At 46.2% G+C, this 18700-nt stretch overlaps 1 protein-coding gene across 2 annotated transcripts in view; it reads left to right on the forward strand.

Annotated features, from left to right (window-relative positions):
• MAP2K5 (mitogen-activated protein kinase kinase 5) overlaps positions 1 to 18700 on the forward strand; it is a 1222966-nt gene that overhangs the window by 1084856 nt on the left and 119410 nt on the right. The window contains exon 20 of one of the 2 annotated variants that reach the window (XM_086958013.1): positions 2101 to 2323. The exons of the other annotated variant lie outside the window; for it this stretch is intronic. Coding sequence (XP_086814139.1) covers positions 2101 to 2112 — 12 coding nt within the window. The 3' untranslated portion in view covers positions 2113 to 2323. Of the gene's footprint in view, positions 1 to 2100; positions 2324 to 18700 lie in introns of those variants that run through there. 2 annotated transcript variants of the gene reach the window in all.

Raw genomic sequence — 18700 nt, forward strand, 5'->3', positions numbered from 1 at the left:
CGAAGCCCGGGCATGCGGTCGGTGTAAGATCAAGATCTGCTCCGGGTGGGAGTGCTTCCCCATTACGGCGCTCCCAGCGGGAACCCTCTAAATCATCAACAGGCCATCTGGGAAGTGAAACCTGCCTGGCGGGGCCTCCCCGTTAACCTCAATACAAAGCCTCCGTGGGAGTCCCCCACAAAACACAACGCTCCCAGCGGGAGCTTCTCAAGCCGTGAAAAGCCGGAAAACAATAGCGCCAGCGAGCGCTTATCGAGAAACATGTCAGTTTACAAGCAAAGAGCATAACGCCCCCTAATACAGATAACACACATAAGTAAACACCAGTCTTCAACATAGCGCGATATAAGCGCAAACATAATCGCAACATCGCCCAGACAATTTCAACAGTCAATTAAGACCCAAATTATAACATATTGTTCAGAGCACTTAACTGTCTGCGTGAGCAGCAAAGAAAGAGGAGGAGACACAGGATGCAGCAGCTCTTATTGGGGGCTATACAGGATGTGATGTATGGGCAAGCATCATGGGAAATGTAGTTTTATTTGCATACAAAATGTTTTTCATTGGCTGCTGTGAGTAGCAAATATAAGAAAGAGAAGCATAATCCGAAGCCTCCGGTCCTGTAATAGAATCAACTGACAGTCTCTGTCCTTGTTGGATGTACATGTTTTACTGAGAATGTCAGACTTCATTTTCACATGACTGAGAAAGATAATGTGAATTTACAGAAAATATGCTTTCAGTTTAGCTTATAGATCCCCTTCCAAACCACTGTGGGAAAATCATGAGATATTAGTTTTCTTTCAAACAATATTCATGATATCACAGCAGAAGGTTTTTTCACATGGTAAAATCACCTTAGAACCCACCACAATTCCTAAAACGAGTATGGTACCATCAACAAATGATTTATAATGTAACTAAAGTCCTAAAACCCTCTATTAACTACAATGCTTTTTAATGAGGTGCTATCATGTATATTGGTCCCAAGATGGCTGCCAACACTTCTTGGATGAAGTGCTGACAGCCAATCAGATCAGATGTGTGGTTAGGCTCCGCCCAGATATATATCTTTTTTTGAACCTAAATTACTCAAAATCCACTGGAGCACATATATTGAGACCTAGCAAAGGCACATCGGGCTAACAGTCCCTACAATATTGCCAGGTTTCGTGCAAATCCATTCAGCCGTTCGAGCTAAAAGTGAGGCCAACCGCCCTATGGAAATTAACATGGGAAAAACGCGTTTTGGGACCCCCCTTTTTTCTCGGCCCCCCCTTGATGAAACCCCTCCAAATTGTCAGGGGCTGCTCAGAAACAAAATGTTCCATTTTCCTGAAAATTTCAGCCAATTCCGTCCACAAACGCCAAAGTTATTAGACATAGAATTTTCAAAAATCCCATAGAGAAAAAATCCTAACTATATATACCTACTGGCGACCGCCAGTAGGTAATATATACATATATATATATATATATATATATATATATATATATATATATATATATATATATATATATATATATATATATATATATATATATATATATATATATATATATATATAGTTGGACTTACAGATCGTTCTTAGAAATAGAACAGTAGAACAGCAGCTTATAGGATCTAAAAGAAGGTGATGTAGCCCGTTAGCTTTTAAAGTAGACTCAACATATCGTAACCAGGTTATGTTACTCACCACTCTATTCATATGGGTATGCTGGAGTCAGGTGAGAGCTTGCATTCTCTCTGATTATGGGTGGGTGGAAAGATGAGCAGGTAATGAACTGTTCACTGAAGTTACCTTGTAGGTCAACTTATATTCACAGGCAATCATTAGAGATTGGAGGAGCATTAAGGCATTTATAGTAGTGATAGTCATACAGGTCATATAGGTCAGCGAGGAGGTATGTAACCTTAATTTATACTGGTCATGTAGGGGCACAACATAGGTTTGAAGCTTCACTTGGTGTTTCACTTAAGGTCATGCACTCAGGGTGTTATTTTTTGGTGGAGGATTTTCTAATGAAGTTCATTGAATCATGTGACCTTGGAATTAATATAACCAGACTTATGCGCCTGTATATGTTATTTTGCAGCATTGCCCCTGACGAAGGGAACCTACTTTTGTCCCGAAATGCATTGGGCGAACTACAACACACACAAGAGAATTTAATGTTTTCTTTATTGTATAAAATGCTTTACATTGCTTTGCAAATGGATGAAAAACCATGTGTATATAAATCAACATATAATGTTTTGTTGAAAAAGATTTATTGAATGTTAGTATAAACATGAATAAATAATGTGTGCAGAAAGTACAAAACAAAAAGTTTGATCGATAGATTTCATTTAAAGTTGTGCGCAGCTAAGCCTGTGTTAACAGAGTGTTGACCAGTCACATTTCCATGTTAGTTTGTAGAGCATTTGGGTATACTCTATTAGTTGCAGCACACAGATCAAAATATTAGGTTTAAAGTTTAAATAAAACTGGGAAATTTAGGAGTGCTCAGAACACAACAGTTCAGATCACTTAAGGTCAGAGCACGTACAGGTCTTCCAGTCACGCAGGTCTCCTAGGTCAGAGGGTTGGTTTGGAACATTTATATATACTGTTCACTGGAGGTACATAGGTTTGGAGCCTCGATTTACAAGTCATTTTGGGCTAAATAGCAGGTGTTACACCTAGGTTTTAATGTGACACCTGGGTACAGATGGTGCATATGGATCTTCCGTGGACATGGGTCAACTCAGTGGTGGGGATCGATGTCAAGCTTTGATTTGCTCTAATCGTGTTGCAGATATGAACCTTCAATCGCCCAGGTCACCTACACTCAGAAGGTAGGTAATGTACATCTGTCTATTCATGAAGGTCATTTGAAGTCAGATGCCTGGTGTGGAGATCATCTTCACACAAGTGACTTAGAGACAGAGAGAGGGCATGGAGGGTTTATTCCCGATAGTTATTCAAAGTCAGAGGGCCGGTGTGGAGTTAATCCATAGTTCAACCAGGGTCAACGTGAAGATTTGCAGTTTCAGTTCGCCAAGAAATCAAAAATCATGTAAGTTGTCTTTCCTCACACACATTACCTGAGTGTCATAGACAAATTGAGTTGCTGCTCTCTCTCACATCACCAGGGAATCCGTGGGCAGGTACAGAGCCTAGGTTCAGCCAGGTCAGTTGGTAGACAGAGGGCTGGTAAGAGTTTCTAGTCACCTACGTCACCGTGGGTCAGAATGTACATCAGGGGTCTCCAGCTCTTTTCTGTAGTAAGAGCTACTTATGTTCCTTGATAATCATTATGAGTTACTAATATTATTAGGGTTGTAATAATTGCCACGTCAGACAAGGGAACATTAATGCCAGCCCAGGTGCTTTTACCAGCAGTAAACATGTAGGTGCATCAGGCTAGGCTGCCAGTAGTAATGTAAAATAGGCTTTGCCAATTTGGGATGTCTTTACATGGGTAATATCTAACAGCTACAACTGCAATGCCCCTGTCACCAGAGTAATATTGTTAGTAATAAGTCTCCCCAATGGCACATGATTTACCACTCGAAGATCAGCTTTAAATATATTTTATTTTAATATATTTGGACTTCACAGGACAGCTACTCTGCGGTCGCTGGACAGCCACCAGTAACTCGTGAGCTGCACGTTGGAAAAGCCTGAAATCGTAGAATAACGGGTTTACAAGCTGGAATGCTAGCTCAAGTGCTGCACCGAAGCTAGACTTCCAGTTGTTTTTAACCCCTTATTCTACAAACTGTCCTGCTAGCTCCATTCACATTGTTCTGCAAATGGCACCGTGGCACGTTCCCTGTTCCCCTACTTCACCCTCAGATCAGAGAACCGGAAAGCATCGGCTGTTTTCCATTCTTGTGTTCATGTTGCTGCCCCCACGACTCTTACCTTTGATGGTAGTGGCTGCTGCAGCCACTTCTAAAACCGGAATGACAACAAAAGCCTTAATAAGAGTTCTAGTTAATTTTCTGTCTTCTAATTACCGCTCTTTTTGTCGTTTCCTGATAATTGGCCACAGCAATTATATGGATATTTACAAATCAGGCATGCGGCCCCTCACGCGCATCTCGCTCGCTCCCACCCTGATGGTGTGACGCGCACCTAGAATCTTTTCTTCTTGGCTCTATTCTGGCAGGCCCCTCCCACCCTACTACATCAAAGCTATCCCCATGCCAGCGCAGCACCGACCCCCGGTCCGTTCTCAGTAATGAATGCATGCATACATTTGACACAAGTGTGCGCATGAAGGGCTCTTCCGGCAGGGTGTCCCATGGTTTTAGGCCCCAGGGCTGGGTACATTCATAAATTGCTCATCAGAGACGCCCCCCACCTGGGCCTCTCCGACTCAGTCAGATTAAAATTAACAATTTCTTTGTCCATCTAAGTGCGCACATGAGCATACATCATTCATGTATTACTGCTTTCCTGTGCCATGGGGCTGTGCAATTTTGTGGTGAAAGTCACATGGCTTGATTATATCCGTAACAATTGCCTATCTGATACCACTCGGGGGACTCCTTTCACCTTCGAAAATATTCATCCATTCTGGTACCTTTCAGTGTAAAATTTAAGGTTCACCCACTTTTAAACGCCAGAAAGCTTTTTAACAGCTTTTACACGTTAATAGATGCGGCCTTGCACATGTTTTCTACACAATTTGATAATATTGTTATACATTCTCAGGTTTGTTTCCTCTACACGTATTGTTTTGAGGACGAATATGGAAAACGCTTAAACTGTAAAGACATCCGCCCAGCTAGTTGACTTCTAGGGCACCCTCGCTTCCATTCTGAGTACATTTTAGTTGACAGCATGTGTGGAAATATTTCATTGTTTGAGCTCTGGAAGGCGAATGAGCAAATTGTATTTGCATTTGTATAGCACTTACTACTCATGACTAGGCGTCGAAGCTCTTTTTCTGCAAGTAACACGCTGCTCAGAAACCAAAACAAGATCAGTGGTGAGTTAGTATAGGGAGATATGAAATTAATTTGGAGCAGTGGACATGTGAGTTTATTATTTGGATTGAAAAAGGATAGTGGAGGGGTATGCGAGGAAAGGGTCTAGAAACTTTTTTTGGGAGCTTATAGCAGTAGGGTGTGGATTGGGTTGAGTAAAGGGGAGGTGGAGAGAGGAAGAGTCAGACGGAAGGTTTTAGAAAGGCTTGTTTGAGAGATCTGAATAGTAAAAGAGGTATGAGGTGATGCAAGGAGGAGTAGAGGAGGGAAGAGTCTAGAAAGGGCTATTTTGGGGATCATAGTAGTAGAATGGGGTCTGAGATAAGTCAGAGAGTGGAGGTAGATATTGAGAGAGGTATAGGGTGAGTTTTAGAGTAGCGCATTGGACATGCTGAATTAGAAGCAAAGTAATAAATATAAAGATACAGAAGTACATAGGAGGTGTATATGTTTAAGGAAGGTAAAATATGCAGATTTGATGTGATAAAGGATTACCAGAAGCTGAAGCCGCAACTATACCTGTTGGAACAATTCTCCCATCAGAAAAAACATTATCTGACTTTGCCACGCATGGGGTCTTTCCCCTCAAAGGATTTGACCCCAAAATGGAAACAAATATGGCCATCCAAGGAATGTCGTCTCTGTGGTCATGGGGAAGGGTTACTACTACATTTACTATGTACTTGCTCTTTTTTATTGGAAGCCCGAAAATCCATCCTCCGGGAGGCTCTCAGGAAGGAACAAATAAGAACATATAGAGCTGCGGTCATTAAATGTCTCGGAGGGTCGTCAATTAATACTATGGAAAATCGCAGCAAAAGAACTGTCAAAATGCGACCCTACCAAACAGCTAACTAATTAGCAGATATTTCCCAAACGCATTGTTATATTCGTCCTTATTTTTAAAATAATAAGCATCTCCTTATTGTGACATCGACCTTAAGTCCTTTTAGGTTTTTAAAATGTATATTCTAAAGCACTGCTTTTTATGATGGTTGTCCATTCTTTTATGATTTTTTTTAATGAATCAAATAAAAGTATATTTTGACTTGACTTGAGTTATAGAGTAGTGCATTGGAGATGCTGAATTAGAAGCAAAGTAATAAATATAAAGATACAGAAGTACATAGAAGGTGTATATGTCTAAGGAAGGTAAAATATGTAGAATTAAGTTGTATTTAATAAACCCCGACTTTCAAATGTTGCTTTACTTTAAGTTAATTTATTTAGGTTTTTTTGTAACTCAGCAGTGAAACAATTGTAGATAAATAGTTATGCTAAAGATTTACTTATTTATGCAGTGACCTATATACATGTTATATAAAGAATAATATAACCATAAGTAATATGTACATCTGTTAAGCAGAACTAATGAATATCTTTATATTTATAAACATAATTATTATACATGTTTATGCAAAGTTATATACATATTTAGGTACACATATATAGTCCAAATAAATGCTTATATACACATAGATATGCTGTATATTTATGTTTGAGTATGGTGATTATGTGGGGAATGGCCAACTCTTGAGTAGTCTTCTGAAGACAAGGTGGTTATCAGTGGATCTTATGTTTAGGAGTAAAGATTTCCATAGTGTGGCTGCTTGAACAGAGAAGGATGTGCCACCTATAGTTTTTTTTCTTGTATGGTGGAATTTTGAAGCGAGGTGCCATTCTAGAGCAGAGGTTCCTTTGTTGAATGTATTTGGTGATTTTATACCTGATGAAGAGGGGCCCTGTCCATATATCGCCTTGTGGGTGATACACAGCAGCTTGAATGTGGATAGTCTGGCAACCGGTAACCAATGTAAGCCCTTCAAGGCAGGGGAGATTTGGGCTTGTGGCTTTATATGCAAGAGTAGTCTGGCAGCAGAGTTCTGAATCCATTGTAGTTTTTTCATAGTTGTTAAAGATGATCCATGGTAGAGGCTATTGGCGTAATAGAGTTAAACAGAAAAAGAGAGATAGTAGCCTGGACCTTGTGTGGAAATCCCAAGTGGTGGAAGATGTACTGCTTAGTTTTTATAGTAACGAAGCTTGCATCTTTCTAGTTAGTCCACTTGGGCATTCATAGATAGCTTGGAGTCCATGGTAGTTCTGGGGTATCTTACTTCCTTTGATACTTTAGTCTGTGTTCCCAGATCGTCAGGTCAGGCTGCGAGTGGGGCATCATTTTTCCAATCGCCATATGTGAGTATTTACTTTTTGGAAGGATTCAATTTGAGATGGCTCCATGTCATCCACTAATCAACCAACAGCTCTGAGGCAACTCAAAGTTTGTGAGTATACAATGTCTTTGGGCTTTCCAGTTTGAGCAGTATAAGGAGTATTTGTGTGTCATCTACATAGTAATAGCATGTGAGGGGGAACTGATTGATCAGTGCAGGTAATTACTTCATGTAGATGTTGAAATGCATTGGTGAGATGGCAGAGCCTTGAGGGACCCCTGCGTTTGTGAAGTATGATTTGGATGAGAAAGGGGGGGTTATGGATGACATTAGTTCTGTTTTGAAGGTAGAGCTACTGCTCGTTTAAACCCCTTTGAAAGCATCATGGTCCACTGCAATGTTTTGTGAGGTGAGTTCATATTTCAGATGGATGTAGGTGTGGCAGAACCAGAAAAAAATGCGGCATTAGAGGGAGACACTGAGAAGAGGGGCAGTCCCAAAGGCCCAGCAGTCCTTAAGAACCAGTAGCCCATCATAATAATAAAGTAAGTATCACAACCCTGTTCAGAGGGACATGGGACACAACTGTGGTATTTGAGGCCTATTACTGCTATTGTCCCAGGACCCGGCCTTCTATGGGCTCTATGCTACTGGTCCAAGTACCACTTTTGCACATGACTCTCACTGGTAGAGCGGGTTGAGCTGTTCAAGGCTTCTTACTGCAGAAGGAGGTGTAGGTTGAACACAGGCTCACAACTCAAAATACATCCAGCAACTCCCAATAAATAGTTGTCCATTTAAGTACAGTTTGGCATACCACGATTAATATGCACAGTCTTACTTTGCTAGCGTTACCTGACTCAGCTCTCAAGTCCCACTTCATGATCTAAGGATTGTGGTTTTCCCCATTTATGTGAGGTGACAGTCAAGCTAGGTCTCCTTAAGTTGAATGTTGAAAATATTTGTAGAGCGCTCTGTGACCAAGCGGTTTTCTGGCGCTGGGAGGTTGATAGTGTCAGATGGAAGAGGTGAGCAGGGAATTACAGGTTTGTATAGGCTTGGGTGTACAGATGGGTTTTTAAGTGCCTTACTGAAATGCGAATAGTCAGTGATAGATCTGATGATAAATGGGAGACTGTTCCAGAAGCGGGGGGCAAGAATGGAAAATCTAGTGCTGCCGGTTCTGGATTTGCGGAATCGGGGGACACTAAGGAGAGCCTGACTGGAGGAGCGAAGGTTGCGGCCAGGATAATAATGGGCAATAAGAGACTTGATGAAGACGGGGGCAGTGCGGGCCCGGGCCATAAAAACTAGGCATCCCATCTTGAAGAGAGTTCTCTGCAGGATGGGAAGCCAATGAAGGGATTTAAGGAGAGGGGTGATGTGGTTGGACCTAGGAAGCCGGTGGATAAGACGGGCGGCCTGGTTTTGGATGATCTGAAGGCGCCGGAGTTCATAAGCGGGAATGCCCACATACAGGCAGTTCCCGTAGTCCAACCGTGAAAGGATCATGGCCAAAACAATTACTTTAAGGGCATCGGTGGGAAAAAAACAGGACATTTTACGGATTATCCTGAGGGAGAGGAAGCGGGATGATACAACAGAGCTGACCTGGGGACGCATGGAGAGGTCCTGACTGATTTTAATGCCTAGGGCTCTGACTGTCACCGAAGGGACCGGGGGGGGTGGGGCGAAGATGGAAGGCCAAAAGGCAGGAGTCTAAAGACTGGTGGCACCCCCGGTCAGGACCAACTCCGTTTTGTCCGGGTTTAGCTTGAGATGGTTTTGATTGATCCAATCAGAAATAAAAATAAGTACAGATTGAAATTTAAGGCGAGAATCAGGGGCAGAGGAAAGATCAAAAACAAGCTTAAGGTCGTCTGCGTAGTTGTACACAGAGACCTCCATGTTAAGCAAGGAAATGATGAGGGGATAAATATAAAGATTGAAAAGAAGGGGGGAGAGGGAGGAACCTTGGGGGACCCCACAAGGCACAGGCCGGGGGGGGCGGAAAAACCAGAGAGGCGGACAGCCTGCGTCCTGCCCTGGAGGAATGAGGAGACCCAGGAGAAGGCGGTGCCCTGAATGCCCGCAGCCCTGACACGGTCGAGAAGGATGGAATGGTCGACCGTGTCGAAGGCAGCGGACAGATCGAGAAGCACCAAGGCCTGGGAGGAGTTAGAGTCCGTCTTACTCTTCAGCTCATCAAGAACAGAGATTACCACTGATTCGGTCGAATGGACCGGGCGAAAGCCAGCTTGATGGGAAGCTAAGAGGTGGTTTTCCTCTATATAGGTCGACAGGCATGAGGTAATGTGACTCTCTAGGATCTTACTAAGGTAAGGAAGGAGGGAGATGGGTCTAAAATTAACAGGAAGGGTGGGGTCGGAGCCTGTTTTTAAAAAAAATGGGAATGACTGCAGCTGATTTAAACAGAGATGGAACTGTACCTTGGGAAATGGATGCATTAAGAAGTGATAAGGGGGGGTCAGGGCAGCTAGAGACCAGCTCCCTGAGTTTACGAACCGGAACACAGTCCGCAGGGGAGCCTGACTTGACCTTCCCAAGCAAAACAAGGAAAGATTCCTTCGAGATGAGGGGAAAATGGTCAAGGAAAGAAAGCAGAGGGGAAAGGGTGGCAGCGGGAAAAAAGGAAGATGATGGGGGAATATTCTGTTTGATATTAATAATCTTCTCAAGGAAGAAGTTGTTCAAGGAAAGGCAAAAAGATTGGGAGGGAACGGGACTGAGGTTGACTCTGTCTGATGCAGCAAGAGTATGGACAGTGAAGAAAATCTCCTTGGGTTTATTAGCTGCTGCTAAGATGTTTCCCGAAAAATATTCCAGTTTGGCTGAAAGAGCGGCTTTCTTATAGTTTTTAAGAAGAGACCTGTATCGGTCCCTCAGAAGAGGGCAATAGCTGCGCCTCCACTGGCGCTCTGACTGGCGAAGAGCCAGTTTGAGAACTTTAAGGTCACTGGAAAACCATTTATTGGCTTCGTGGGGGGCGACAAGCTTTGACCCTCCTGAGGGGGGTGACCAGGACGCAAGAAGAGGACAGCCAAAGGTTTATAGCATCAACTTTAGAATCAAGAGGAAGGTCAGATAAATCGGGCAAAGAGCTCGCCAGGGAAGAGTGGAGGGTGTTAAAATCCACACGGTTCCAATTTCGTGCTAAAATATTCTTGGTCAAAGGGGGCTTATCAATGACTAAGAGGTCCATAAAAAAGGAAATGATCGAATGATCCGACCAGGTACAGGGGAGAATGATAGTGGGAGATATGGTTAGGCCAGCCGACCATATCTGGTCAAGAATATGGCCATGGACATGGGTAGGAACATGAATATTGGAGGTAAAATTAAAACAGCGAAGAGTGTCGAAAAAGTCTTTGGAAGTCTGATCTTCCCTGGGGTCATCGGGCCAATAATTGAAGTCACCCAGTAAAAGAACAGATGAGTTGTTAATAGCAAGAGTGGCCAACAGGTCTTGTAGGGCCGGCACAAAATAAGACATGGCTTGGGGAGGTCGGTATAAAAGAACTATGGTGAGGGGAGCTAAAAGATTCGTAGAGCGAGCAACTAGAAAGTCCACATTGGATATGGAAGGACAGGCCAAGGGTTGGAATTGGAGGTGAGACCTAATAATCATGGCCACCCCTCCGCCAATTTTCCCTTCAGGGCGATCTGCCCGAAGGGCATAGTATGAGTTGGGAAGAGCGGATAAAACATCTGGCATAGAATCTGTAGAGAACCAGTCAGGAACAGAAAGTCAGGGGACTCGGTGTCGAGGAGATTAAACAGTTCTAGTTGGTGTTTGCCAGCTGAGCGAGTATTAAGAAGGTAGGCAGGAGCCGAAGGAAGCAAGGGGGAGGGAAGAATAGAAGAGCACGCCAAGGGAGGGGCAAGCTTGGAACTAAGTGGTAAGACAGTAGTGGAAACGAGGGGAGAGGCTAATATTCCAAGGGCTACTGTACGTTCAAGCGTCAGGGGGATAATAGGCCAATTGCCCTGATGGGTAAGAAGCTGCGCAGGACTGTACAATATAAAAGACACAGGGTCGGTGGCCCCTGGTCCCGGTCAGTCGCGGACGGGCGCAGATGGGCTCGCCTGTGGCGAGCCGCCGGCGCGTCCGCTGCGCCCGCCCGCTGCGCTTCCGGGGAGGGGGTGTCATTTTGTAGTGGTCGGGGTGGGAGGGACGAGCAAGTAATCTGCTCGCCCTCTCACTCACCCAAGATGGCGGCAGTGATTCTCAATGCAGCATCAAATCGGCTGCTGTGGCCCCCGCTATGAGCGCAGGTCTAACCGGAGGTAGGGGATGCTTGGGGGGGTAGTCGCCAGCACAACAAAACACAAAATAAAATTTTCACAATTTAAAAAAAGTTTTGTTTTTAAAATGGCGCTGTTCCCGGCTCACGCCTCAGGAACCATACAGATGCTCTATCAATGGGGAAAGCGCCAAATCAATGGGCTTTTGTAGTGGTCAGGGTGGGAGGGCCGAGCAAGAAATCTGGTCGCCCTCTCACCCACCCAAGATGGCGGCGCTGATTCTCAATGCAGCGTCAAATCGGCTGCTGTGGCCCCCGCTATGAGCGCAGGTCCTGCAAGACAAGGTAGGGGATGCAAGACAAGACAAGAGAAAAGTTTACAATATTTATTGAAACTACAATACTCTTACATGAAGCAACTGTGCTGCAATTAGAAAACGTATGCAACTGAGCAGAGTAATTAACATTACTAATAAACTGTAGTCAATGAAAACCCTTTTAATGGCATTTGATATCTTTGCCTAAGCCTAACCTCACTACATGAGCACAGTAATATATCTGAGATCTCTGGGATTAGAACCGGGACGTTAGCTGGTCTGCAGATCAGATTGTGGAAAAACTGACGCACTTGTCCCGGAACCTCTCCTCTGCTGGAAATTCTCCTCTATTTTTTCAAAACAGCAAGCGTTGGCTTATATGATAAGAAATGTCATACTAGAAAACATCACCGGTGTCTCTCTGCTATGTGTAGATGTTAGAATGTGTTAGGGACCGACCACAAGAAAAACAGGGCACAATGTTATTCGACCTTGTACTAAATGTCCAGATTGAGTTGCAGGAAGAAGTACTGAATAACAAAAACATGCGCAGCCTATTTCTGAAATAATAGTGGGGCACAAAAACAAATGTGTTACTTCATAATGTGTGCAAAGCAAAAGCGGTCTACAACGAGTGCAGTTAGGCTAACATAGGTGGGAACTACAGTGGGTCTTAGAGGGAACCCATGCCAATACTGAACAACTGTGAGAGCATAATGCAGGAGGTAAAAATCCGGAATTCTACTCCTATAGGTTGCCTCCGAAATTTGCACTTGTGTTCTGACATTTTGTAGGTTAATAAAGAACACAGAGAAAGTCCTGGAATTCTAAAACCGTAACCGATTTCCAAGAGTATGCCAACTTTGCAAAATGTGCTTGTGGAGATTGTTCACTATGTGGAAAATCATGCACATATATGCATTGGTACAGGGAATATTTTATTTTTCCACACTGATAGTACATGTGGGGAAACCACTTAAGCCAAACCCCCATTAACTGGTGGTGTTCTCTCCCCATCCCAACTGCCTTTTTAGGTCTCGTGACCTATCAATGCGCATGCGCATTGATAGAGAAGCGAGAGTATAGGGCTTTAAACAAACTTTACCTAACTGGGCGATTTGGTGCTGTGCCCGTGGCTTTTAGGTCAATGCGCAAGCGCATTGACCTAAAATGCGCGTGCACATCACCAAATCGCCGTCTGTTCCCTCAGCCGCACTCCAGGCCCCTGCTGCTTTCACACCCTCTCCCCGCTCCGCCCCCTCCCCTGCCCGCCGTGTCGCATTTCTCCTCCCCCCTCCCCTTCTCTGCCTTCCCTCCGTCTTGTTTTTTTTTTTACCCGCTCCGCCCCCTCCCCTGCCCGCAGTGTCGCATTTCTCCTCCCTCCAATGCAAATGTGTTCCTGGTGAGCTCTAAGTTTCTTGAACAGTCTGCTGGGCAAGGTGTGTGGATATGCGATGTATGTGCAGAGACACAAGTGTGTCCGATCTAGTGGTTGCACGCTGATTTATAAAGGGCAGGACCTCGCCTTCGCTCCTCCCCCACACACAACAGACTCCCTTTCCCCGGTCTCTACCTCCCTGGTCTTTCATCAAGACAGTGTTGGCCGCTTCAAATTCACGGAAGGGGGTGGTGAGGCATCACAGGGCAGGCGAGACAAAGCCAAGCAGGGGCAGAGTAACAACTTTCCTCAGCATACCATGGCTTTTGTCTCTGCATACACCGATCAGCTTTGCGGGCTCTGTCTTGTTAGTAAATATACTATAATAAATATGTTAAATAAAATCACCAATAAGGCACGTGCCACTGGCCCAGGCATGTGCCATAAAGAGAGCAAGAACGTGAGCAAAGTCCCTCCACTCTACACAGCAACACTACATGTTGGCATTTGTGTATCTCGCCCCAACAATAATGCGTCAGGTGTAAGATGCGTACTGCTTTCTTTCGGCCCCATTAACAGCGTCGCTGAGACGTGAATGAAGAGTAAGCGTGAGTGGCACCTTCACGGCAGTTCTTCGTTACTTTTCCAAAGTGCGCTGCGGTAATACGGAATCAGAGATGGGGGATTTCCTCTTTACATTGTGGCCGGGTATTGAGAGCATAGGGCTGGTGGGAACCAAACGGAAATACGCAAAATATGATGCGATTGTTATTCAATGTTGTTCCTCATTCATTAGTCCACACTTAAAAGGCAATGATGTTAAAAAAAAAAATCTACAAATTTATAGATAAATATGCAGCTGGGTATTAACCGTACAGGCAACTATTGCCACAATATTTCGAAAATGTCTGAACATTTTGGGGAATAACTGGGTGGATACCTCGTTTCTGGCAGATTTTACTGCAGGTTGCCCCTGGCAGTACGAAATAGTCAGAATTTGTTCAATTAATATCTCAAATCTTTCGTTTTATCTGGACCCCCTGGTATTCGGTAGCTCCTGGCAAATCTCAGGAATTGTTTCAGTGCTCTAACTTACTCTGCAGTGTATTTAGCAAAGTTTGACTAATCCAATAGGGTCTTTTTAAAGGAGGTGCAATATCCCTGTGGGTTTTGTTGGGGCCAAGTTTGGGAACTCATGAAGGGAGTCACGAATATTGAGCTACCTCAATTGGCACATATAACACCTTTGGCCCACCTATCTTGAGGAGGAAAAATAAGTAGCCCCACTCCACCACCACATCCACCACCTCATCCACCACTGCCACATCCACCACACCCACCACCATCACTTCCACCACCACATCCACCACCACTTTCACCACTTTCACCACATCCACAACCACCACATCCACCACCACCGCATCTACCACCACCGCATGCACCACCACACCCACCACCACTACATCCACCACCACATCCACCACCACCACCGCATCCACCACCACCACCGCATCCACCACCGCATCCAACACCACACCCACCACCACATCACCACCACACCCACCATCACCACCACATCCACCATCACCACCACATCCACCATCACATCCACCACCCCCACCACCACCACATCCACCATCACATCCACCATCACATCCACCATCACCTCCACATCCACCATGAAATCCACCACCACATCTACCACCACATCCACCACATCCACCACCACCGCATCTACCACCACCGCATGCACCACCACCACCACACCCACCACCACTACATCCACCACCACATCCACCACCACCACCGCATCCACCACCGCATCCACCACCACACCCACCACCACATCCACCACTTCCACCGCATCCACCACCACCACATCCACCACCGCATCCACCACCACATCCACCAGCACCTCATCCACCACCACATCCACCACCACTACATCCACCACACCCACCACCATCACTTCCACCACCACCGCATCCACCATCACCACCACATCCACCATCACATCCACCATCACATCCACCACCACCACATCCACCACCACATCCAACACATCCACCACCACATCCACTACCACATCCAACACATCCACCACCACTTCCACCACCACCACATCCACCACCACCGCATCCACCACCACCGCATCCACCACCGCATCCACCTCCACCTCCACCACCACCTCCACCACCACATCCACCACCACCACATCCACCGCATCCACCGTATCCACCACATCCACCACCAACACATCCAACACATCCACCACCACTTCCACCACCACCACCGCATCCACCACCACCACATCCACCGCATCCACCTCCACTGCATCCACCACCACATCCACCACCACATCCACCATCACCTCCACATCCACCATCACCTCCACATCCACCACCACATCCACCGCCACATCCATCGCCACATCCACAACCATATCCACCACATCCACCACACGCACCACCACCGCAACCACCACCACATCCACCACCACATCCACCACACCCAACACCACCACCACATCCACCGCATCCACCACCACCACATCCACCACCACATCCAACACATCCACCACCACTTCCACCACCACCACCGCATCCACCACCACCACCGCATCCACCACCACCACATCCACCACCACCACATCCACCACCACCACAGGAAAAATAAGTAGCCCCACTCCACCACCACATCCACCACCTCATCCACCACTGCCACATCCACCACACCCACCACCATCACTTCCACCACCACATCCACCACCACTTTCACCACTTTCACCACATCCACAACCACCACATCCACCACCACCGCATCTACCACCACCGCATGCACCACCACACCCACCACCACTACATCCACCACCACATCCACCACCACCACCGCATCCACCACCACCACCGCATCCACCACCGCATCCAACACCACACCCACCACCACATCACCACCACACCCACCATCACCACCACATCCACCATCACCACCACATCCACCATCACATCCACCACCCCCACCACCACCACATCCACCATCACATCCACCATCACATCCACCATCACCTCCACATCCACCATGAAATCCACCACCACATCTACCACCACATCCACCACATCCACCACCACTGCATCTACCACCACCGCATGCACCACCACCACCACACCCACCACCACTACATCCACCACCACATCCACCACCACCACCGCATCCACCACCGCATCCACCACCACACCCACCACCACATCCACCACTTCCACCGCATCCACCACCACCACATCCACCACCGCATCCACCACCACATCCACCAGCACCTCATCCACCACCACATCCACCACCACTACATCCACCACACCCACCACCATCACTTCCACCACCACCGCATCCACCATCACCACCACATCCACCATCACATCCACCATCACATCCACCACCACCACATCCACCACCACATCCAACACATCCACCACCACATCCACTACCACATCCAACACATCCACCACCACTTCCACCACCACCACATCCACCACCACCGCATCCACCACCACCGCATCCACCACCGCATCCACCGCATCCACCTCCACCTCCACCACCACCTCCACCACCACATCCACCACCACCACATCCACCACCACATCCACCGCATCCACCGTATCCACCACATCCACCACCAACACATCCAACACATCCACCACCACTTCCACCACCACCACCGCATCCACCACCACCACATCCACCGCATCCACCTCCACTGCATCCACCACCACATCCACCACCACATCCACCATCACCTCCACATCCACCATCACCTCCACATCCACCACCACATCCACCGCCACATCCATCGCCACATCCACAACCATATCCACCACATCCACCACACGCACCACCACCGCAACCACCACCACATCCACCACCACATCCACCACACCCAACACCACCACCACCACATCCACCGCATCCACCACCACCACATCCACCACCACATCCAACACATCCACCACCACTTCCACCACCACCACCGCATCCACCACCACCACCGCATCCACCACCACCACATCCACCACCACCACATCCACCACCACCACATCCAACGCATCCACCACCACCACATCCACTGCGTCCACCACCACATCCACCACCACATCCATCACCTCCACATCCACCATGACATCCACATCCACCATGACATCCACCGCCACATCCACCACCACCACATCCACCACATGCACCACCACCGCATCCACCACCACATCCACCACACCCACCACCACCACTTCCACCACCACATCCACCACCACATCCAACTCATCCACCACCACTTCCACCACCACCGCATGCACCACCACCACCGCATCCACCCCCACCACATCCACCACCACCACATCCACCACCACCACCGCATCCACCACCACCACCGCATCCACCACCACCACATCCACCACCATCCCCACATCCACCACCTCATCCACCACCGCATCCACCACCACATCCACCAAACCCACCATCACTTCCACCACCACATCCACCACATCCACCACCACTTTCACCACATCCACCACCACATCCACCACCACATCCACCCCCACATCCACCCCCATCACCACCACATTCACCATCACCACCACATCCACCACCACATCCACCACCACCATATCCCCTAGATCCACCACCACCACCACGTGTGTGTGTGTGTGTGTGTGTGTGTGTGTGTGTGTGTGTGTGTGTGTGTGTGTGTGTGTGTGCAAATGCAATGTTCTTGAATTTTCGTCACAATAAAATACACTGAACATAATCTTCACAAAAGTTATTTACAAACGTTTAAGATATTGCCATTATAAATTACACTACATTTTATTTAAGTATTAATTATTTACAAAATTAAAAGCCATTGTTATTTGTAATATCAATACATCTAAGTCACGTAAATACAACACACATTGCATTACAAATGCTATAGGTGTCACATTTGCGAAAGTTAAAACTATTGACATTGTAACTGACAAAGCTATTAATTTTGCTATTTTCAAAACCAACACATAAATAAAAAGTGTCATTTACAATACCAATCGCTCAAACCTTCCTAATGCGAGACCTATTGCATTTCCAATGCTTGTATAGGAATAGTTTTACATGTATTTTTGTGTGGCAGTCCTACCAGCAAAATGTTTGAAAATATCTTGCAGTTTATGAATTTTGAGTAGTTACCCTTTTTTGCAGCTTCTCTCCTCAATTTTTTTTTCCATTCCTAACCCTAAAGTGACACTGAAGGGAAATCTGTCATACGGGTTCATTTTTCCACTGTTAAGGGTGAAGTTTACAATCTTAAATCCTCCAAATACACATCCGGTGTACTAGGAGAGTGGTTCTTGGAGTGCCACGGACCCCTCATGGGGTCAGTAACGGCCCCTCAGGGAATCTGCTGCTGGTAAAAAAATATATATATGATCAGAATAATAAAGTATATATTTATACAAAAGCAAAACGTAAAATTGAATATTTTAAAACACTCTATCAATGTAAAGACATTTTAAATTGGATTTTAAATATTATGTTGGTGTCCTTACCTTGATTTGTGGGAG

This window comes from Lissotriton vulgaris, chromosome 2_1 (genome assembly GCF_964263255.1).
Source record: "Lissotriton vulgaris chromosome 2_1, aLisVul1.2, whole genome shotgun sequence".
Lineage (NCBI taxonomy): Eukaryota > Metazoa > Chordata > Amphibia > Caudata > Salamandridae > Lissotriton > Lissotriton vulgaris.